Source organism: Notamacropus eugenii, chromosome 2 (assembly GCF_028372415.1).
Source record: "Notamacropus eugenii isolate mMacEug1 chromosome 2, mMacEug1.pri_v2, whole genome shotgun sequence".
Classification (NCBI taxonomy): domain Eukaryota; kingdom Metazoa; phylum Chordata; class Mammalia; order Diprotodontia; family Macropodidae; genus Notamacropus; species Notamacropus eugenii.
In genome coordinates, this window is record NC_092873.1 from 70,478,246 (window position 1) to 70,501,123 (window position 22,878).

At 56.7% G+C, this 22,878-nt stretch overlaps 5 protein-coding genes across 5 annotated transcripts; all 5 read right to left on the minus strand.

Annotated features, from left to right (window-relative positions):
- Window positions 1-4,206: 4,206 nt before the first annotated feature.
- LOC140523515 (uncharacterized) lies at window positions 4,207-5,446 on the minus strand. The gene has a single exon (XM_072638347.1). The coding sequence runs from the start codon at window positions 5,215-5,217 to the stop codon at window positions 4,501-4,503; it is 717 nt and encodes a 238-aa protein (XP_072494448.1). The 5' UTR covers window positions 5,218-5,446; the 3' UTR covers window positions 4,207-4,500.
- Window positions 5,447-8,078: 2,632 nt separating this feature from the next.
- On the minus strand, window positions 8,079-9,455 carry LOC140525435 (uncharacterized). The gene has a single exon (XM_072640855.1). The coding sequence runs from the start codon at window positions 9,224-9,226 to the stop codon at window positions 8,510-8,512; it is 717 nt and encodes a 238-aa protein (XP_072496956.1). The 5' UTR covers window positions 9,227-9,455; the 3' UTR covers window positions 8,079-8,509.
- A 3,062-nt stretch (window positions 9,456-12,517) lies between these two features.
- On the minus strand, window positions 12,518-13,463 carry LOC140522648 (uncharacterized). Its single transcript, XM_072637989.1, has one exon. It carries the CDS (start codon window positions 13,232-13,234, stop codon window positions 12,518-12,520), a length of 717 nt encoding a protein of 238 aa, XP_072494090.1. The 5' UTR covers window positions 13,235-13,463.
- A 2,826-nt stretch (window positions 13,464-16,289) lies between these two features.
- Window positions 16,290-17,384, minus strand: LOC140525436 (uncharacterized). The gene has a single exon (XM_072640856.1). The coding sequence runs from the start codon at window positions 17,238-17,240 to the stop codon at window positions 16,524-16,526; it is 717 nt and encodes a 238-aa protein (XP_072496957.1). The 5' UTR covers window positions 17,241-17,384; the 3' UTR covers window positions 16,290-16,523.
- A 2,973-nt stretch (window positions 17,385-20,357) lies between these two features.
- LOC140523516 (uncharacterized) lies at window positions 20,358-21,294 on the minus strand. Its single transcript, XM_072638348.1, has one exon. It carries the CDS (start codon window positions 21,247-21,249, stop codon window positions 20,533-20,535), a length of 717 nt encoding a protein of 238 aa, XP_072494449.1. The 5' UTR covers window positions 21,250-21,294; the 3' UTR covers window positions 20,358-20,532.
- Window positions 21,295-22,878: the final 1,584 nt, after the last annotated feature.

The following is a 22,878-nucleotide window of genomic DNA, read 5'->3' on the forward strand; positions in this document are numbered from 1 at the left end:
GATCTGAGAAAGGCATGCTCCAAGGTCCTGTCATGTGCAATGGGACAAGAGGTGCTCAGCAGCAGGAGGAAGTGTAGGTGTCCTGGCAGGAGGGGACCCCACAGGACACAGGCTTGCAACACACAGGCACAAACAGAGCAGCTTTGCAGCAAACAGGCACGCAGCAGGCAGACTGGCAGGGGCTGGGCACACAGCAGGTGAGACTGCAGGGCCCACTCAGGCAGCAGGTGGGTTGGCAGGGGCTGGCTGCACAGCATGAGGGGGAGCAGCTGCCAGCTCCACAGACTGCCAGGTATCTGGTCACTACAGGGCAGGCTGGCTGGCACAGCAGGGCCACACAGGGGGCTGGACGGCAGCAGGGACGGACACAGCAAACAGGCTTGCAGCATACAGGAACAGAGCAGGTCGGCTGGCAGCTAAGGGAGCAGCTGGTGTGGCACATGTTGTCTGAGGTGGGTGGGATCTTGGGAGAGGAGGAGAGGAGGAGGGATGGAGTGTGACAGCTCCTTCCCCCCCGACCACGGCTTTTATAGCCCTCTGCTAAGTGTGTTTGTGTGTGTGTGCATGTGCATGTGTCTGTGTTTGTGCCACAATAACCAAACATCTTATGACCCTTCTCTCCAGGTCCTTTCCTGGTTTTTCTTTGATCCTCAGAAGTGTTCCTTAGGAGTTTGAGCATAATTTCGTGTCTTAGCCCCCAGTGTCCCCCAGGTTTAATTACATCTGCCCTTTGGTTCCTCCTTCCTTCAAAGCCAAACCCTGAACTCTTGCGTGAGTTCTTAAAGCAGGAAGCCCTCACCTTCCTGGTCTCATGGGGGATTCTGCATCTGTCGAAGAGCATCCAAACCCAAATACTTACTAAATATTGATTCAATAATAAGGGAAATGAAGTATGAATTTCCAGACTAAGGACTTTGGCTGTGGGGTATGGCCCGCTTTTCCAAGAGGCTCGGTGAGGCAGTTGAGAAGAATGACATGTCAGGCAGGAGATGAAAGAACAACTCTGTTCATTGATCTGAGGGTCAAGGTTTCTATATTCTTTTACACAGGGTTATTCCCAAGAGAACATTCAAGCAAGCAAGGTTATTCCCATGAGAACATTTTTAGTTTACTTCTTATCCTTCCTAATCTTAGTTCCTCCAGCAAGTCAACCTCGGAGTATACAGGCAGGGTCAGGGCTTTCTCATCCTTGCACATCAGGAGTGGGATGGGGAGCCAATTATCCTGGGAATGTTAGCTCTCATCCTAGTACAGGCCTCAAGTAAAACCTGGACAGTACCTCACATTCTGGACTCCATCAATACTGGCCCTCTAAATTTGGTCCTGATCCTGATAAGTGAGAGGGAGGCTTCAGAAATGCTGAATGAGAGGAATGACCAGGGATACACTGGGCATGCATGTAGTGTTGGGCAAAGAGAACATGATGGTCCCTCCGCGAGAAACACCCTATTGCTTGGGGAGTGGGAGGTGGTACTAGAGGCAAGGCTGTCTCCTCTTCAAGGCCCTAAATTGAAAAGTATCACTTCTGAGTTGGAGACTTCAAGGCAAAAAGAATCCAGGTCCCAACCCTGTCCCCTGAGCTCAGGAGCCTTAGTGGCCTTGGGAAGAAAATGCATTGGAAAAGGTCTTCCAGCTGCCCCATTCCTACTTTGCTAGTCTTGTTCTCTTTTCACTCCTTTCTCACATTCAAGTTCATCCAGATTACCCAACTTGCTGTTCCTTATCAATTGGTTGTTGTTTTTCCTTCTGCATGTTGTTTTTCCTTCTGCAAGCGACCAAAATGAAATCACTATGGTAGGGTCACAGACCATCATATCTAACTGTTGCTGACCACTCCATTATGAGCTCAGCAGGCTCCATCACAGGTCTGCACATACTCCATCTGATCAAGTGGAGTGCAAATGAGTCTTAATTCTCGCATCTCATGTTACTTTTAGGTATCTGCAAGTCTGTTTCACTCCTAGAACACAGTTATCATTTTTGATGCTGTCACACCATGCTTCATGTTCTCATCTTGGGACGTCAATTCAAAAGTTCTTCAGAGAGACCTTAAGGGTGTCTTTGTATCACTTCTACTGGGTACCATGTGAGTGCCTTCCTTGCGGGAGTTCTCCAGAAAAGTGTCTTTAAAGAAAACATATGTGAATTTTCAAAAACATGAGCAGGTCATTGAGGTTATGTTCTCTACACTAGAGTAAGAATGATTGGCAATTTAGTTTGACTAAGGATTTCAATGTCCCATAATGGATCATGCCAGCTAATCTTCAGAATTTTCCTAAGACAAAGGAAACAGAAGCGCTTCCTTTTGGTGATTTGTATCTAGTGGATTGTCTAGGTTCCCCAGGCAACAAAAATTAGGTCAGCACAATAGCTCTGCTCTCCACCTTCTATTGGGTACTCAGTCTAATACCTCTTCTCCCCAGAGGTTCCTTGGGCACCTCCCACACACTGAGCTAGCTCTGACGGTACATGCATCCACCCCCTCATCTATTGGCACATCCCTGGAAAGTGTCCTGCTGAGATAAGTGAACTCTCCACAGTACTCAAACCTTCTTCATTGACTCTAAGGGATGTTTGCAGGTAGAGGTGGTGTGGCGCTGGCTGGTGGAGAACCTCTGTTTTCTTGGTGTTGATTGTCACGCCAAAGGGAGCCCAAGCAGCAGAGGATTGATTCAAACTTTGTTTGAATTCTCAGCTCCAGGGGCTGCCCAGCATGTATTCTCCACCCTCCATGCCTGTGCCCGCACTGATCCCCATGCCTGGAATGCTCTCCCTCCTATTCTTTGCGGCCCATATTCCTCTGAGCCTGAGCTCCTGTGTGCTCTCCCGCATGAAGACTCTTCAGATCCCTAGAGTTTCCAGTGCCCACTGTCCCCCCTGCAATGACCTGATACTGCTTGTCCATCTTCATCCTGTGTGTCTGGCAGGATGCTTGACCTGAGGGCAGTCACCGTCTCCATTTTGTCCTTAGCTCCTGAGCCCTGGCACACTCCCTGGCAGACGGTGAGATGTCGGCAAGCTTGTGGGGATGCCCTCTCCATGTGCTCATGGGCTCCGTGGTCCCTGGGCTTCTCCGACGTCCCTCAGATCACAGGGATTCCTATGCGCCCTTAGAGGGTGGCTCCAGTCACTTTGTCAGGATCTCCTCCAACACCTGCATTTGCATCTCTCCCATGCCTCTGTCTGTTCACACTCTTGGTGAAGGAGGTGAAGCAGCTTCCTCTCTCTCCTGTCTGATATGCTTGCACGTCCCTGGGCACAGTTGTCACGTCCTCCCTCAGAACGGTCTGGAAAGACCCTCCTGCTGAGGTCAGGCTTCCTCCCACTTTGGGTGTCTTTCCCTCCTCCTCTGGCGGACAGAGGCTGGGCAACCTCGTAACCAATGGGTCCGTGAACCAAGACACCTGCTGTCCCCTCTTTGGACCAGGTGACTGGAGTCCTGTCTGTGCCCTTGTTGGGGATAATGTCCCTTTATGAAGACAGAGTCGTCTTCCCTGGTGGGAAAAGTGGGAGTCAGCATGAAGAGGGGGATGGAGGGGCATGTGTGTGTGTGTTTGAGTACGTGCGATCATGTGGAGATGTCCTTGGTCTTGTAGACTGCGAGCAAGGCGACTTGTCCAGATGAACCACCGTGTCTCTTTCCCCCTTCTGATTTCATTCTCTGTTTCTGTACACAGAGTGTTCCCTCCAGGGTCCCCTGAACCGCCCAGGCCTGTTCCTTGGTAGTTGGACCCAAGAAAGTCTTGTGCTGAAGAGCAGGGAGGACATTTCACAGAGACGTGTGGGGAGGAGAAGGTGACATCCATGCTCAGTGCACGGGGAGGTCACTCCTGGGTGGGAGCTGGCCTCTTGGCCAGTGCGGTGTTGGTGGGTGCAGGGAAAGAGTTTAATCCTGGAGGACAGAGGGCTGGTGGGCATGTGAATGGAAGGGCACAGGACAGTGTGGGTTGGGGAGGGATGAGTGAGGACACGGCTCTGCAGGGACCACTTTGAGGTGCGTGCGTGTCACGGGGGTCATTTTGTGCACTGCGTGCTACGGCCTGCTGGGCTCTGCAGGCTGCCTTGTGCAGGACTGACGCTCCCGCTTCCCCCAGTGGGCTGAGGCTAAGGAGAAAAGGGCACGTGAGAGGCAGGGAGGTGAGCTGATGCGGTTTATTGCCAGGAGGGTTCATGGCCTGGGCCATGGCCACACATTTTGAACCTAGAGAGAGCCTGAGAGCTGCAGGCAGTGCCAGGTGGATAGACACTGAGTCAGGTGCATGGCAAAGCAGGTGCCAGGGCTGGGGTCAGCCACGGTTTGCAGGGGGCCTGGCATGGGCCCGGGGTGGGTGAGGTGGTGGGTGCAGCGAGTTGCCTGTGGCCTGGTGATGTCAGTGCCTTTGAGGTTGATGCTGCCAGGTGTTCAGGCTGATGTTTGGAGAGGGATCCAGGAGGCCTGCAGAAGCTGGGCGGGGGTGGAGGCTCAGCAGCAGAGAGAGAGGAAGGGAGAGCACCCTGTGGTCAACAGCAAGGTTTCAGTCCACAGGTGGTAGGGCAGCAGGCAGGTTTGCCGCAGGTGGGGCGGCAGATGAGGGACACAGAGGAGGAAGGGCGGCAGCAGGTGGGGGCGGGACAGCAGGAGGGTGCACAGCAGCAAGAGGAGGAGGATGTGTTGGTGCAGCAGGAGGGTGTGCAGGAGAGAGGCACACAGCAGGTGGGTGGGCTGCACACAGGCCGGCAGACGAGGGACACACAGCAGGGAGGGCGGCAGCAGCTGGGCTGGCAGCAGGAGGACACTGGACAAGAGGTTGTGGTCCCACAACAGCTGAGCTTGTAGCACACAGGGACGCGGAAGCAGGACTGCAGTGCACAGACAGGCACGCAGCAGGTAGGGGCTTGGCAGCTGGATGTGTGGCAGCAGGATGGGGAGCAGGAGGAGGTGCAGACAGGCTGGCAGGGGCTGAGTTCACAGGCTGTTTGGCAGGTGGCGGGCACGCAGCAGACTGGACGGCACAGCAGGGTCAGGGGGCAGGTCGGTGGGCAGCATGGCGCTGGGCAGCAGCAGGGGCTGCAGCAGCTGGGCTCACAGCAGCTCTCTGGGCAGTCATCCAGCTGCCAGGAGGAGCCCGTGCAAGAACTGGGCAAGCAGACGTTGCTGCCACAGCTCCTGTCACTGGAGCAGACGGAGACAGCCGAGTTTGTGGGAACACAGGACCCAGAAAAGCAGGTGTTTGCCATGGTGGGAGCAGCTGCGTGGGGGAGCGTTGGGCAGCAGAGAGGGGCAAAGGGCTGTGAGGGAGGGGCTGCTGCAGGTAGGAGCTGGAGCCTCACGGGGCCTGTGCTTGTGGGTCTTTCTACGTGTGTGTGTGTCTGTGTGTCTGTGTGTGTGTATGTGAGTTCAGCTTGGGGCTGTGTGTGAAGATGGTGTATCCCGGTGGGCCTTTATATCCATCCTGCAGGAGGATGTTCCCAGGGGGACAGAGGCTGCTTCCCCGTTGTTGTTTACGGCTGGCTGCTTCCCTCCGGGTCCATCATTAGGTGATGGTGACGTTGTCCAGGAGATGACCAGCAGCCCGTAAATACACTCCATTTGATTTCTGTTTCCACCCTTTAGTAAACATCTATGAACCCTCTACTCCTGGTCTGGCACAAGACCAAGTCCTGAGTGTCCAGTGACTGAAGGAAAAGCTGGAGGGCTGCGAGGGTCCCCAGAAAAGAGGCAACCACCTGGGGGCTATGTGAGGAGGGAGAAGCACTGATAGGGAGGATCATGGAGGCTTCCCGTACAAAGGCCTTGGATATGGAAGGGACGGGGGGGGTGCGGTGGGGGTCGGGAATGGGCATTCTGAGCCTTCCCAGCAGCTTGGGGCGCAGGGTTTGCTTTAGGACACCAGCAGGCCCTCCTGGCTAAACGTACCCTTGACACTGAATTGTGTTGTCCAGGCTGCATGGAGATCAGTGGGGGATATTGGCAGGGCTGTGGATGTCCAGAAACGTCGCACTTTGTATTCTTTTTGACAGCAGGCACCATCCCTGTGTCTCCCAGGTCGTGACGTTGATTCCCAAATTCTTGAGAGATACCTTAAGAGTGTCCCTCTGTCACTTCTTCTGGCCAGCATGCGAGGGCCTTCCCTGTGAGAGGTCTCCAGAAAAGTGTCAATGCACGTGTGCCATTGAAGCAACGTGGCCCGCCCGTTGGGGTTGCGCTCCCTGCAGCAGAGTCTGAACGCCTGGCAGCTCAGCTTGATTAAGGACCTCAGTATCCAGTACCGGATCTTGCCAGGTGATCTTCAGAATCTTCCTAAGACAATTCAAATGGATGCGATTCCATCTGCTGATATGAGGCTGGTGGACTGTCTAGGTTTCCCAGGCACCAAGAGTGAGGTCAGCACAAGGGCTCAGCTCTCTAGACCTTCTGTCGGGTACTCAGTCTAATACCTCTTCTCCCCAGAGGTTCCTTGGGCACCTCCCACACACTGAGCTAGCTCTGACGGTACATGCATCCACCCCCTCATCTATTGGCACATCCCTGGAAAGTGTCCTGCTGAGATAAGTGAACTCTCCACAGTACTCAAACCTTCTTCATTGACTCTAAGGGATGTTTGCAGGTAGAGGTGGTGTGGCGCTGGCTGGTGGAGAACCTCTGTTTTCTTGGTGTTGATTGTCACGCCAAAGGGAGCCCAAGCAGCAGAGGATTGATTCAAACTTTGTTTGAATTCTCAGCTCCAGGGGCTGCCCAGCATGTATTCTCCACCCTCCATGCCTGTGCCCGCACTGATCCCCATGCCTGGAATGCTCTCCCTCCTATTCTTTGCGGCCCATATTCCTCTGAGCCTGAGCTCCTGTGTGCTCTCCCGCATGAAGACTCTTCAGATCCCTAGAGTTTCCAGTGCCCACTGTCCCCCCTGCAATGACCTGATACTGCTTGTCCATCTTCATCCTGTGTGTCTGGCAGGATGCTTGACCTGAGGGCAGTCACCGTCTCCATTTTGTCCTTAGCTCCTGAGCCCTGGCACACTCCCTGGCAGACGGTGAGATGTCGGCAAGCTTGTGGGGATGCCCTCTCCATGTGCTCATGGGCTCCGTGGTCCCTGGGCTTCTCCGACGTCCCTCAGATCACAGGGATTCCTATGCGCCCTTAGAGGGTGGCTCCAGTCACTTTGTCAGGATCTCCTCCAACACCTGCATTTGCATCTCTCCCATGCCTCTGTCTGTTCACACTCTTGGTGAAGGAGGTGAAGCAGCTTCCTCTCTCTCCTGTCTGATATGCTTGCACGTCCCTGGGCACAGTTGTCACGTCCTCCCTCAGAACGGTCTGGAAAGACCCTCCTGCTGAGGTCAGGCTTCCTCCCACTTTGGGTGTCTTTCCCTCCTCCTCTGGCGGACAGAGGCTGGGCAACCTCGTAACCAATGGGTCCGTGAACCAAGACACCTGCTGTCCCCTCTTTGGACCAGGTGACTGGAGTCCTGTCTGTGCCCTTGTTGGGGATAATGTCCCTTTATGAAGACAGAGTCGTCTTCCCTGGTGGGAAAAGTGGGAGTCAGCATGAAGAAGGGGATGGAGGGGCATGTGTGTGTGTGTTTGAGTACGTGCGATCATGTGGAGATGTCCTCGGTCTTGTAGACTGCGAGCAAGGCGACTTGTCCAGATGAACCACCGTGTCTCTTTCCCCCTTCTGATTTCATTCTCTGTTTCTGTACACAGAGTGTTCCCTCCAGGGTCCCCTGAACCGCCCAGGCCTGTTCCTTGGTAGTTGGACCCAAGAAAGTCTTGTGCTGAAGAGCAGGGAGGACATTTCACAGAGACGTGTGGGGAGGAGAAGGTGACATCCATGCTCAGTGCACGGGGAGGTCACTCCTGGGTGGGAGCTGGCCTCTTGGCCAGTGCGGTGTTGGTGGGTGCAGGGAAAGAGTTTAATCCTGGAGGACAGAGGGCTGGTGGGCATGTGAATGGAAGGGCACAGGACAGTGTGGGTTGGGGAGGGATGAGTGAGGACACGGCTCAGCAGGGACCACTTTGAGGTGCGTGCGTGTCACGGGGGTCATTTTGTGCACTGCGTGCTACGGCCTGCTGGGCTCTGCAGGCTGCCTTGTGCAGGACTGACGCTCCCGCTTCCCCCAGTGGGCTGAGGCTAAGGAGAAAAGGGCACGTGAGAGGCAGGGAGGTGAGCTGATGCGGTTTATTGCCAGGAGGGCTCATGGCCTGGGCCATGGCCACACATTTTGAACCTAGAGAGAGCCTGAGAGCTGCAGGCAGTGCCAGGTGGATAGACACTGAGTCAGGTGCATGGCAAAGCAGGTGCCAGGGCTGGGGTCAGCCACGGTTTGCAGGGGGCCTGGCATGGGCCCGGGGTGGGTGAGGTGGTGGGTGCAGCGAGTTGCCTGTGGCCTGGTGATGTCAGTGCCTTTGAGGTTGATGCTGCCAGGTGTTCAGGCTGATGTTTGGAGAGGGACCCAGGAGGCCTGCAGAAGCTGGGCGGGGGTGGAGGCTCAGCAGCAGAGAGAGAGAGGAAGGGAGAGCACCCTGTGGTCAACAGCAAGGTTTCAGTCCACAGGTGGTAGGGCAGCAGGCAGGTTTGCCGCAGGTGGGGCGGCAGATGAGGGACACAGAGGAGGAAGGGCGGCAGCAGGTGGGGGCGGGACAGCAGGAGGGTGCACAGCAGCAAGAGGAGGAGGATGTGTTGGTGCAGCAGGAGGGTGTGCAGGAGAGAGGCACACAGCAGGTGGGTGGGCTGCACACAGGCCGGCAGACGAGGGACACACAGCAGGGAGGGCGGCAGCAGCTGGGCTGGCAGCAGGAGGACACTGGACAAGAGGTTGTGGTCCCACAACAGCTGAGCTTGTAGCACACAGGGACGCGGAAGCAGGACTGCAGTGCACAGACAGGCACGCAGCAGGTAGGGGCTTGGCAGCTGGATGTGTGGCAGCAGGATGGGGAGCAGGAGGAGGTGCAGACAGGCTGGCAGGGGCTGAGTTCACAGGCTGTTTGGCAGGTGGCGGGCACGCAGCAGACTGGACGGCACAGCAGGGTCAGGGGGCAGGTCGGTGGGCAGCATGGCGCTGGGCAGCAGCAGGGGCTGCAGCAGCTGGGCTCACAGCAGCTCTCTGGGCAGTCATCCAGCTGCCAGGAGGAGCCCGTGCAAGAACTGGGCAAGCAGACGTTGCTGCCACAGCTCCTGTCACTGGAGCAGACGGAGACAGCCGAGTTTGTGGGAACACAGGACCCAGAAAAGCAGGTGTTTGCCATGGTGGGAGCAGCTGCGTGGGGGAGCGTTGGGCAGCAGAGAGGGGCAAAGGGCTGTGAGGGAGGGGCTGCTGCAGGTAGGAGCTGGAGCCTCACGGGGCCTGTGCTTGTGGGTCTTTCTACGTGTGTGTGTGTCTGTGTGTCTGTGTGTGTGTATGTGAGTTCAGCTTGGGGCTGTGTGTGAAGATGGTGTATCCCGGTGGGCCTTTATATCCATCCTGCAGGAGGATGTTCCCAGGGGGACAGAGGCTGCTTCCCCGTTGTTGTTTACGGCTGGCTGCTTCCCTCCGGGTCCATCATTAGGTGATGGTGACGTTGTCCAGGAGATGACCAGCAGCCCGTAAATACACTCCATTTGATTTCTGTTTCCACCCTTTAGTAAACATCTATGAACCCTCTACTCCTGGTCTGGCACAAGACCAAGTCCTGAGTGTCCAGTGACTGAAGGAAAAGCTGGAGGGCTGCGAGGGTCCCCAGAAAAGAGGCAACCACCTGGGGGCTATGTGAGGAGGGAGAAGCACTGATAGGGAGGATCATGGAGGCTTCCCGTACAAAGGCCTTGGATATGGAAGGGACGGGGGGGGGTGCGGTGGGGGTCGGGAATGGGCATTCTGAGCCTTCCCAGCAGCTTGGGGCGCAGGGTTTGCTTTAGGACACCAGCAGGCCCTCCTGGCTAAACGTACCCTTGACACTGAATTGTGTTGTCCAGGCTGCATGGAGATCAGTGGGGGATATTGGCAGGGCTGTGGATGTCCAGAAACGTCGCACTTTGTATTCTTTATGACAGCAGGCACCATCCCTGTGTCTCCCAGGTCGTGACGTTGATTCCCAAATTCTTGAGAGATACCTTAAGAGTGTCCCTCTGTCACTTCTTCTGGCCAGCATGCGAGGGCCTTCCCTGTGAGAGGTCTCCAGAAAAGTGTCAATGCACGTGTGCCATTGAAGCAACGTGGCCCGCCCGTTGGGGTTGCGCTCCCTGCAGCAGAGTCTGAACGCCTGGCAGCTCAGCTTGATTAAGGACCTCAGTATCCAGTACCGGATCTTGCCAGGTGATCTTCAGAATCTTCCTAAGACAATTCAAATGGATGCGATTCCATCTGCTGATATGAGGCTGGTGGACTGTCTAGGTTTCCCAGGCACCAAGAGTGAGGTCAGCACAAGGGCTCAGCTCTCTAGACCTTCTGTCGGGTACTCAGTCTAATACCTCTTCTCCCCAGAGGTTCCTTGGGCACCTCCCACACACTGAGCTAGCTCTGACGGTACATGCATCCACCCCCTCATCTATTGGCACATCCCTGGAAAGTGTCCTGCTGAGATAAGTGAACTCTCCACAGTACTCAAACCTTCTTCATTGACTCTAAGGGATGTTTGCAGGTAGAGGTGGTGTGGCGCTGGCTGGTGGAGAACCTCTGTTTTCTTGGTGTTGATTGTCACGCCAAAGGGAGCCCAAGCAGCAGAGGATTGATTCAAACTTTGTTTGAATTCTCAGCTCCAGGGGCTGCCCAGCATGTATTCTCCACCCTCCATGCCTGTGCCCGCACTGATCCCCATGCCTGGAATGCTCTCCCTCCTATTCTTTGCGGCCCATATTCCTCTGAGCCTGAGCTCCTGTGTGCTCTCCCGCATGAAGACTCTTCAGATCCCTAGAGTTTCCAGTGCCCACTGTCCCCCCTGCAATGACCTGATACTGCTTGTCCATCTTCATCCTGTGTGTCTGGCAGGATGCTTGACCTGAGGGCAGTCACCGTCTCCATTTTGTCCTTAGCTCCTGAGCCCTGGCACACTCCCTGGCAGACGGTGAGATGTCGGCAAGCTTGTGGGGATGCCCTCTCCATGTGCTCATGGGCTCCGTGGTCCCTGGGCTTCTCCGACGTCCCTCAGATCACAGGGATTCCTATGCGCCCTTAGAGGGTGGCTCCAGTCACTTTGTCAGGATCTCCTCCAACACCTGCATTTGCATCTCTCCCATGCCTCTGTCTGTTCACACTCTTGGTGAAGGAGGTGAAGCAGCTTCCTCTCTCTCCTGTCTGATATGCTTGCACGTCCCTGGGCACAGTTGTCACGTCCTCCCTCAGAACGGTCTGGAAAGACCCTCCTGCTGAGGTCAGGCTTCCTCCCACTTTGGGTGTCTTTCCCTCCTCCTCTGGCGGACAGAGGCTGGGCAACCTCGTAACCAATGGGTCCGTGAACCAAGACACCTGCTGTCCCCTCTTTGGACCAGGTGACTGGAGTCCTGTCTGTGCCCTTGTTGGGGATAATGTCCCTTTATGAAGACAGAGTCGTCTTCCCTGGTGGGAAAAGTGGGAGTCAGCATGAAGAAGGGGATGGAGGGGCATGTGTGTGTGTGTTTGAGTACGTGCGATCATGTGGAGATGTCCTCGGTCTTGTAGACTGCGAGCAAGGCGACTTGTCCAGATGAACCACCGTGTCTCTTTCCCCCTTCTGATTTCATTCTCTGTTTCTGTACACAGAGTGTTCCCTCCAGGGTCCCCTGAACCGCCCAGGCCTGTTCCTTGGTAGTTGGACCCAAGAAAGTCTTGTGCTGAAGAGCAGGGAGGACATTTCACAGAGACGTGTGGGGAGGAGAAGGTGACATCCATGCTCAGTGCACGGGGAGGTCACTCCTGGGTGGGAGCTGGCCTCTTGGCCAGTGCGGTGTTGGTGGGTGCAGGGAAAGAGTTTAATCCTGGAGGACAGAGGGCTGGTGGGCATGTGAATGGAAGGGCACAGGACAGTGTGGGTTGGGGAGGGATGAGTGAGGACACGGCTCAGCAGGGACCACTTTGAGGTGCGTGCGTGTCACGGGGGTCATTTTGTGCACTGCGTGCTACGGCCTGCTGGGCTCTGCAGGCTGCCTTGTGCAGGACTGACGCTCCCGCTTCCCCCAGTGGGCTGAGGCTAAGGAGAAAAGGGCACGTGAGAGGCAGGGAGGTGAGCTGATGCGGTTTATTGCCAGGAGGGCTCATGGCCTGGGCCATGGCCACACATTTTGAACCTAGAGAGAGCCTGAGAGCTGCAGGCAGTGCCAGGTGGATAGACACTGAGTCAGGTGCATGGCAAAGCAGGTGCCAGGGCTGGGGTCAGCCACGGTTTGTAGGGGGCCTGGCATGGGCCCGGGGTGGGTGAGGTGGTGGGTGCAGCGAGTTGCCTGTGGCCTGGTGATGTCAGTGCCTTTGAGGTTGATGCTGCCAGGTGTTCAGGCTGATGTTTGGAGAGGGATCCAGGAGGCCTGCAGAAGCTGGGTGGGGGTGGAGGCTCAGCAGCAGAGAGAGAGGAAGGGAGAGCACCCTGTGGTCAACGGCAAGGTTTCAATCCACAGGTGGTAGGGCAGCAGGCAGGTTTGCCGCAGGTGGGGCGGCAGATGAGGGACACAGAGGAGGAAGGGCGGCAGCAGGTGGGGGCGGGACAGCAGGAGGGTGCACAGCAGCAAGAGGAGGAGGATGTGTTGGTGCAGCAGGAGGGTGTGCAGGAGAGAGGCACACAGCAGGTGGGTGGGCTGCACACAGGCCGGCAGACGAGGGACACACAGCAGGGAGGGCGGTAGCAGCTGGGCTGGCAGCAGGAGGACACTGGACAAGAGGTTGTGGTCCCACAACAGCTGAGCTTGTAGCACACAGGGACGCGGAAGCAGGACTGCAGTGCACAGACAGGCACGCAGCAGGTAGGGGCTTGGCAGCTGGATGTGTGGCAGCAGGATGGGGAGCAGGAGGAGGTGCAGACAGGCTGGCAGGGGCTGAGTTCACAGGCTGTTTGGCAGGTGGCAGGCACGCAGCAGACTGGACGGCACAGCAGGGTCAGGGGGCAGGTCGGTGGGCAGCATGGCGCTGGGCAGCAGCAGGGGCTGCAGCAGCTGGGCTCACAGCAGCTCTCTGGGCAGTCATCCAGCTGCCAGGAGGAGCCCGTGCAAGAACTGGGCAAGCAGACGTTGCTGCCACAGCTCCTGTCACTGGAGCAGACGGAGACAGCCGAGTTTGTGGGAACACAGGACCCAGAAAAGCAGGTGTTTGCCATGGTGGGAGCAGCTGCGTGGGGGAGCGTTGGGCAGCAGAGAGGGGCAAAGGGCTGTGAGGGAGGGGCTGCTGCAGGTAGGAGCTGGAGCCTCACGGGGCCTGTGCTTGTGGGTCTTTCTACGTGTGTGTGTGTCTGTGTGTCTGTGTGTGTGTATGTGAGTTCAGCTTGGGGCTGTGTGTGAAGATGGTGTATCCCGGTGGGCCTTTATATCCATCCTGCAGGAGGATGTTCCCAGGGGGACAGAGGCTGCTTCCCCGTTGTTGTTTACGGCTGGCTGCTTCCCTCCGGGTCCATCATTAGGTGATGGTGACGTTGTCCAGGAGATGACCAGCAGCCCGTAAATACACTCCATTTGATTTCTGTTTCCACCCTTTAGTAAACATCTATGAACCCTCTACTCCTGGTCTGGCACAAGACCAAGTCCTGAGTGTCCAGTGACTGAAGGAAAAGCTGGAGGGCTGCGAGGGTCCCCAGAAAAGAGGCAACCACCTGGGGGCTATGTGAGGAGGGAGAAGCACTGATAGGGAGGATCATGGAGGCTTCCCGTACAAAGGCCTTGGATATGGAAGGGACGGGGGGGTGCGGTGGGGGTCGGGAATGGGCATTCTGAGCCTTCCCAGCAGCTTGGGGCGCAGGGTTTGCTTTAGGACACCAGCAGGCCCTCCTGGCTAAACGTACCCTTGACACTGAATTGTGTTGTCCAGGCTGCATGGAGATCAGTGGGGGATATTGGCAGGGCTGTGGATGTCCAGAAACGTCGCACTTTGTATTCTTTTTGACAGCAGGCACCATCCCTGTGTCTCCCAGGTCGTGACGTTGATTCCCAAATTCTTGAGAGATACCTTAAGAGTGTCCCTCTGTCACTTCTTCTGGCCAGCATGCGAGGGCCTTCCCTGTGAGAGGTCTCCAGAAAAGTGTCAATGCACGTGTGCCATTGAAGCAACGTGGCCCGCCCGTTGGGGTTGCGCTCCCTGCAGCAGAGTCTGAACGCCTGGCAGCTCAGCTTGATTAAGGACCTCAGTGTCCAGTACCGGATCTTGCCAGGTGATCTTCAGAATCTTCCTAAGACAATTCAAATGGATGCGATTCCATCTGCTGATATGAGGCTGGTGGACTGTCTAGGTTTCCTATGCACCAAGAGTGAGGTCAGCACAAGGGCTCAGCTCTCTAGACCTTCTGTCGGATACTCAGTCTAATACCTCTTCTCCCCAGAGGTTCCTTGGGCACCTCCCACACACTGAGCTAGCTCTGACGGTACATGCATCCACCCCCTCATCTATTGGCACATCCCTGGAAAGTGTCCTGCTGAGATAAGTGAACTCTCCACAGTACTCAAACCTTCTTCATTGACTCTAAGGGATGTTTGCAGGTAGAGGTGGTGTGGCGCTGGCTGGTGGAGAACCTCTGTTTTCTTGGTGTTGATTGTCACGCCAAAGGGAGCCCAAGCAGCAGAGGATTGATTCAAACTTTGTTTGAATTCTCAGCTCCAGGGGCTGCCCAGCATGTATTCTCCACCCTCCATGCCTGTGCCCGCACTGATCCCCATGCCTGGAATGCTCTCCCTCCTATTCTTTGCGGCCCATATTCCTCTGAGCCTGAGCTCCTGTGTGCTCTCCCGCATGAAGACTCTTCAGATCCCTAGAGTTTCCAGTGCCCACTGTCCCCCCTGCAATGACCTGATACTGCTTGTCCATCTTCATCCTGTGTGTCTGGCAGGATGCTTGACCTGAGGGCAGTCACCATCTCCATTTTGTCCTTAGCTCCTGAGCCCTGGCACACTCCCTGGCAGACGGTGAGATGTCGGCAAGCTTGTGGGGATGCCCTCTCCATGTGCTCATGGGCTCCATGGTCCCTGGGCTTCTCCAACGTCCCTCAGATCACAGGGATTCCTATGCGCCCTTAGAGGGTGGCTCCAGTCACTTTGTCAGGATCTCCTCCAACACCTGCATTTGCATCTCTCCCATGCCTCTGTCTGTTCACACTCTTGGTGAAGGAGGTGAAGCAGCTTCCTCTCTCTCCTGTCTGATATGCTTGCACGTCCCTGGGCACAGTTGTCACGTCCTCCCTCAGAAGGGTCTGGAAAGACCCTCCTGCTGAGGTCAGGCTTCCTCCCACTTTGGGTGTCTTTCCCTCCTCCTCTGGCGGACAGAGGCTGGGCAACCTCGTAACCAATGGGTCCGTGAACCAAGACACCTGCTGTCCCCTCTTTGGACCAGGTGACTGGAGTCCTGTCTGTGCCCTTGTTGGGGATAATGTCCCTTTATGAAGACAGAGTCGTCTTCCCTGGTGGGAAAAGTGGGAGTCAGCATGAAGAAGGGGATGGAGGGGCATGTGTGTGTGTGTTTGAGTACGTGCGATCATGTGGAGATGTCCTCGGTCTTGTAGACTGCGAGCAAGGCGACTTGTCCAGATGAACCACCGTGTCTCTTTCCCCCTTCTGATTTCATTCTCTGTTTCTGTACACAGAGTGTTCCCTCCAGGGTCCCCTGAACCGCCCAGGCCTGTTCCTTGGTAGTTGGACCCAAGAAAGTCTTGTGCTGAAGAGCAGGGAGGACATTTCACAGAGACGTGTGGGGAGGAGAAGGTGACATCCATGCTCAGTGCACGGGGAGGTCACTCCTGGGTGGGAGCTGGCCTCTTGGCCAGTGCGGTGTTGGTGGGTGCAGGGAAAGAGTTTAATCCTGGAGGACAGAGGGCTGGTGGGCATGTGAATGGAAGGGCACAGGACAGTGTGGGTTGGGGAGGGATGAGTGAGGACACGGCTCAGCAGGGACCACTTTGAGGTGCGTGCGTGTCACGGGGGTCATTTTGTGCACTGCGTGCTACGGCCTGCTGGGCTCTGCAGGCTGCCTTGTGCAGGACTGACGCTCCCGCTTCCCCCAGTGGGCTGAGGCTAAGGAGAAAAGGGCACGTGAGAGGCAGGGAGGTGAGCTGATGCGGTTTATTGCCAGGAGGGCTCATGGCCTGGGCCATGGCCACACATTTTGAACCTAGAGAGAGCCTGAGAGCTGCAGGCAGTGCAAGGTGGATAGACACTGAGTCAGGTGCATGGCAAAGCAGGTGCCAGGGCTGGGGTCAGCCACGGTTTGCAGGGGGCCTGGCATGGGCCCGGGGTGGGTGAGGTGGTGGGTGCAGCGAGTTGCCTGTGGCCTGGTGATGTCAGTGCCTTTGAGGTTGATGCTGCCAGGTGTTCAGGCTGATGTTTGGAGAGGGATCCAGGAGGCCTGCAGAAGCTGGGCGGGGGTGGAGGCTCAGCAGCAGAGAGAGAGGAAGGGAGAGCACCCTGTGGTCAACAGCAAGGTTTCAGTCCACAGGTGGTAGGGCAGCAGGCAGGTTTGCCGCAGGTGGGGCGGCAGATGAGGGACACAGAGGAGGAAGGGCGGCAGCAGGTGGGGGCGGGACAGCAGGAGGGTGCACAGCAGCAAGAGGAGGAGGATGTGTTGGTGCAGCAGGAGGGTGTGCAGGAGAGAGGCACACAGCAGGTGGGTGGGCTGCACACAGGCCGGCAGACGAGGGACACACAGCAGGGAGGGCGGCAGCAGCTGGGCTGGCAGCAGGAGGACACTGGACAAGAGGTTGTGGTCCCACAACAGCTGAGCTTGTAGCACACAGGGACGCGGAAGCAGGACTGCAGTGCACAGACAGGCACGCAGCAGGTAGGGGCTTGGCAGCTGGATGTGTGGCAGCAGGATGGGGAGCAGGAGGAGGTGCAGACAGGCTGGCAGGGGCTGAGTTCACAGGCTGTTTGGCAGGTGGCGGGCGCGCAGCAGACTGGACGGCACAGCAGGGTCAGGGGGCAGGTCGGTGGGCAGCATGGCGCTGGGCAGCAGCAGGGGCTGCAGCAGCTGGGCTCACAGCAGCTCTCTGGGCAGTCATCCAGCTGCCAGGAGGAGCCCGTGCAAGAACTGGGCAAGCAGACGTTGCTGCCACAGCTCCTGTCACTGGAGCAGACGGAGACAGCCGAGTTTGTGGGAACACAGGACCCAGAAAAGCAGGTGTTTGCCATGGTGGGAGCAGCTGCGTGGGGGAGCGTTGGGCAGCAGAGAGGGGCAAAGGGCTGTGAGGGAGGGGCTGCTGCAGGTAGGAGCTGGAGCCTCACGGGGCCTGTGCTTGTGGGTCTTTCTACGTGTGTGTGTGTCTGTGTGTCTGTGTGTGTGTGTATGTGAGTTCAGCTTGGGGCTGTGTGTGAAGATGGTGTATCCCGGTGGGCCTTTATATCCATCCTGCAGGAGGATGTTCCCAGGGGGACAGAGGCTGCTTCCCCGTTGTTGTTTACGGCTGGCTGCTTCCCTCCGGGTCCATCATTAGGTGATGGTGACATTGTCCAGGAGATGACCAGCAGCCCGTAAATACACTCCATTTGATTTCTGTTTCCACCCTTTAGTAAACATCTATGAACCCTCTACTCCTGGTCTGGCACAAGACCAAGTCCTGAGTGTCCAGTGACTGAAGGAAAAGCTGGAGGGCTGCGAGGGTCCCCAGAAAAGAGGCAACCACCTGGGGGCTATGTGAGGAGGGAGAAGCACTGATAGGGAGGATCATGGAGGCTTCCCGTACAAAGGCCTTGGATATGGAAGGGACGGGGGGGGTGCGGTGGGGGTCGGGAATGGGCATTCTGAGCCTTCCCAGCAGCTTGGGGCGCAGGGTTTGCTTTAGGACACCAGCAGGCCCTCCTGGCTAAACGTACCCTTGACACTGAATTGTGTTGTCCAGGCTGCATGGAGATCAGTGGGGGATATTGGCAGGGCTGTGGATGTCCAGAAACGTCGCACTTTGTATTCTTTTTGACAGCAGGCACCATCCCTGTGTCTCCCAGGTCGTGACGTTGATTCCCAAATTCTTGAGAGATACCTTAAGAGTGTCCCTCTGTCACTTCTTCTGGCCAGCATGCGAGGGCCTTCCCTGTGAGAGGTCTCCAGAAAAGTGTCAATGCACGTGTGCCATTGAAGCAACGTGGCCCGCCCGTTGGGGTTGCGCTCCCTGCAGCAGAGTCTGAACGCCTGGCAGCTCAGCTTGATTAAGGACCTCAGTGTCCAGTACCGGATCTTGCCAGGCGATCTTCAGAATCTTCCTAAGACAATTCAAATGGATGCGATTCCATCTGCTGATATGAGGCTGGTGGACTGTCTAGGTTTCCCAGGCACCAAGAGTGAGGTCAGCACAAGGGCTCGGCTCTCTAGACCTTCTGTCGGGTACTCAGTCTAATACCTCTTCTCCCCAGAGGTTCCTTGGGCACCTCCCACACACTGAGCTAGCTCTGACGGTACATGCATCCACCCCCTCATCTATTGGCACATCCCTGGAAAGTGTCCTGCTGAGATAAGTGAACTCTCCACAGTACTCAAACCTTCTTCATTGACTCTAAGGGATGTTTGCAGGTAGAGGTGGTGTGGCGCTGGCTGGTGGAGAACCTCTGTTTTCTTGGTGTTGATTGTCACGCCAAAGGGAGCCCAAGCAGCAGAGGATTGATTCAAACTTTGTTTGAATTCTCAGCTCCAGGGGCTGCCCAGCATGTATTCTCCACCCTCCATGCCTGTGCCCGCACTGATCCCCATGCCTGGAATGCTCTCCCTCCTATTCTTTGCGGCCCATATTCCTCTGAGCCTGAGCTCCTGTGTGCTCTCCCGCATGAAGACTCTTCAGATCCCTAGAGTTTCCAGTGCCCACTGTCCCCCCTGCAATGACCTGATACTGCTTGTCCATCTTCATCCTGTGTGTCTGGCAGGATGCTTGACCTGAGGGCAGTCACCGTCTCCATTTTGTCCTTAGCTCCTGAGCCCTGGCACACTCCCTGGCAGACGGTGAGATGTCGGCAAGCTTGTGGGGATGCCCTCTCCATGTGCTCATGGGCTCCGTGGTCCCTGGGCTTCTCCGACGTCCCTCAGATCACAGGGATTCCTATGCGCCCTTAGAGGGTGGCTCCAGTCACTTTGTCAGGATCTCCTCCAACACCTGCATTTGCATCTCTCCCATGCCTCTGTCTGTTCACACTCTTGGTGAAGGAGGTGAAGCAGCTTCCTCTCTCTCCTGTCTGATATGCTTGCACGTCCCTGGGCACAGTTGTCACGTCCTCCCTCAGAACGGTCTGGAAAGACCCTCCTGCTGAGGTCAGGCTTCCTCCCACTTTGGGTGTCTTTCCCTCCTCCTCTGGCGGACAGAGGCTGGGCAACCTCGTAACCAATGGGTCCGTGAACCAAGACACCTGCTGTCCCCTCTTTGGACCAGGTGACTGGAGTCCTGTCTGTGCCCTTGTTGGGGATAATGTCCCTTTATGAAGACAGAGTCGTCTTCCCTGGTGGGAAAAGTGGGAGTCAGCATGAAGAGGGGGATGGAGGGGCATGTGTGTGTGTGTTTGAGTACGTGCGATCATGTGGAGATGTCCTTGGTCTTGTAGACTGCGAGCAAGGCGACTTGTCCAGATGAACCACCGTGTCTCTTTCCCCCTTCTGATTTCATTCTCTGTTTCTGTACACAGAGTGTTCCCTCCAGGGTCCCCTGAACCGCCCAGGCCTGTTCCTTGGTAGTTGGACCCAAGAAAGTCTTGTGCTGAAGAGCAGGGAGGACATTTCACAGAGACGTGTGGGGAGGAGAAGGTGACATCCATGCTCAGTGCACGGGGAGGTCACTCCTGGGTGGGAGCTGGCCTCTTGGCCAGTGCGGTGTTGGTGGGTGCAGGGAAAGAGTTTAATCCTGGAGGACAGAGGGCTGGTGGGCATGTGAATGGAAGGGCACAGGACAGTGTGGGTTGGGGAGGGATGAGTGAGGACACGGCTCAGCAGGGACCACTTTGAGGTGCGTGCGTGTCACGGGGGTCATTTTGTGCACTGCGTGCTACGGCCTGCTGGGCTCTGCAGGCTGCCTTGTGCAGGACTGACGCTCCCGCTTCCCCCAGTGGGCTGAGGCTAAGGAGAAAAGGGCACGTGAGAGGCAGGGAGGTGAGCTGATGCGGTTTATTGCCAGGAGGGCTCATGGCCTGGGCCATGGCCACACATTTTGAACCTAGAGAGAGCCTGAGAGCTGCAGGCAGTGCAAGGTGGATAGACACTGAGTCAGGTGCATGGCAAAGCAGGTGCCAGGGCTAGGGTCAGCCACGGTTTGCAGGGGGCCTGGCATGGGCCCGGGGTGGGTGAGGTGGTGGGTGCAGCGAGTTGCCTGTGGCCTGGTGATGTCAGTGCCTTTGAGGTTGATGCTGCCAGGTGTTCAGGCTGATGTTTGGAGAGGGATCCAGGAGGCCTGCAGAAGCTGGGCGGGGGTGGAGGCTCAGCAGCAGAGAGAGAGGAAGGGAGAGCACCCTGTGGTCAACAGCAAGGTTTCAGTCCACAGGTGGTAGGGCAGCAGGCAGGTTTGCCGCAGGTGGGGCGGCAGATGAGGGACACAGAGGAGGAAGGGCGGCAGCAGGTGGGGGCGGGACAGCAGGAGGGTGCACAGCAGCAAGAGGAGGAGGATGTGTTGGTGCAGCAGGAGGGTGTGCAGGAGAGAGGCACACAGCAGGTGGGTGGGCTGCACACAGGCCGGCAGACGAGGGACACACAGCAGGGAGGGCGGCAGCAGCTGGGCTGGCAGCAGGAGGACACTGGACAAGAGGTTGTGGTCCCACAACAGCTGAGCTTGTAGCACACAGGGTCGCGGAAGCAGGACTGCAGTGCACAGACAGGCACGCAGCAGGTAGGGGCTTGGCAGCTGGATGTGTGGCAGCAGGATGGGGAGCAGGAGGAGGTGCAGACAGGCTGGCAGGGGCTGAGTTCACAGGCTGTTTGGCAGGTGGCGGGCACGCAGCAGACTGGACGGCACAGCAGGGTCAGGGGGCAGGTCGGTGGGCAGCATGGCGCTGGGCAGCAGCAGGGGCTGCAGCAGCTGGGCTCACAGCAGCTCTCTGGGCAGTCATCCAGCTGCCAGGAGGAGCCCGTGCAAGAACTGGGCAAGCAGACGTTGCTGCCACAGCTCCTGTCACTGGAGCAGACGGAGACAGCCGAGTTTGTGGGAACACAGGACCCAGAAAAGCAGGTGTTTGCCATGGTGGGAGCAGCTGCGTGGGGGAGCGTTGGGCAGCAGAGAGGGGCAAAGGGCTGTGAGGGAGGGGCTGCTGCAAGTAGGAGCTGGAGCCTCACGGGGCCTGTGCTTGTGGGTCTTTCTACGTGTGTGTGTGTCTGTGTGTCTGTGTGTGTGTGTATGTGAGTTCAGCTTGGGGCTGTGTGTGAAGATGGTGTATCCCGGTGGGCCTTTATATCCATCCTGCAGGAGGATGTTCCCAGGGGGACAGAGGCTGCTTCCCCGTTGTTGTTTACGGCTGGCTGCTTCCCTCCGGGTCCATCATTAGGTGATGGTGACGTTGTCCAGGAGATGACCAGCAGCCCGTAAATACACTCCATTTGATTTCTGTTTCCACCCTTTAGTAAACATCTATGAACCCTCTACTCCTGGTCTGGCACAAGACCAAGTCCTGAGTGTCCAGTGACTGAAGGAAAAGCTGGAGGGCTGCGAGGGTCCCCAGAAAAGAGGCAACCACCTGGGGGCTATGTGAGGAGGGAGAAGCACTGATAGGGAGGATCATGGAGGCTTCCTGTACAAAGGCCTTGGATATGGAAGGGACGGGGGGGTGCGGTGGGGGTCGGGAATGGGCATTCTGAGCCTTCCCAGCAGCTTGGGGCGCAGGGTTTGCTTTAGGACACCAGCAGGCCCTCCTGGCTAAACGTACCCTTGACACTGAATTGTGTTGTCCAGGCTGCATGGAGATCAGTGGGGGATATTGGCAGGGCTGTGGATGTCCAGAAACGTCGCACTTTGTATTCTTTTTGACAGCAGGCACCATCCCTGTGTCTCCCAGGTCGTGACGTTGATTCCCAAATTCTTGAGAGATACCTTAAGAGTGTCCCTCTGTCACTTCTTCTGGCCAGCATGCGAGGGCCTTCCCTGTGAGAGGTCTCCAGAAAAGTGTCAATGCACGTGTGCCATTAAAGCAACGTGGCCCGCCCGTTGGGGTTGCGCTCCCTGCAGCAGAGTCTGAACGCCTGGCAGCTCAGCTTGATTAAGGACCTCAGTGTCCAGTACCGGATCTTGCCAGGTGATCTTCAGAATCTTCCTAAGACAATTCAAATGGATGCGATTCCATCTGCTGATATGAGGCTGGTGGACTGTCTAGGTTTCCTATGCACCAAGAGTGAGGTCAGCACAAGGGCTCAGCTCTCTAGACCTTCTGTCGGATACTCAGTCTAATACCTCTTCTCCCCAGAGGTTCCTTGGGCACCTCCCACACACTGAGCTAGCTCTGACGGTACATGCATCCACCCCCTCATCTATTGGCACATCCCTGGAAAGTGTCCTGCTGAGATAAGTGAACTCTCCACAGTACTCAAACCTTCTTCATTGACTCTAAGGGATGTTTGCAGGTAGAGGTGGTGTGGCGCTGGCTGGTGGAGAACCTCTGTTTTCTTGGTGTTGATTGTCACGCCAAAGGGAGCCCAAGCAGCAGAGGATTGATTCAAACTTTGTTTGAATTCTCAGCTCCAGGGGCTGCCCAGCATGTATTCTCCACCCTCCATGCCTGTGCCCGCACTGATCCCCATGCCTGGAATGCTCTCCCTCCTATTCTTTGCGGCCCATATTCCTCTGAGCCTGAGCTCCTGTGTGCTCTCCCGCATGAAGAC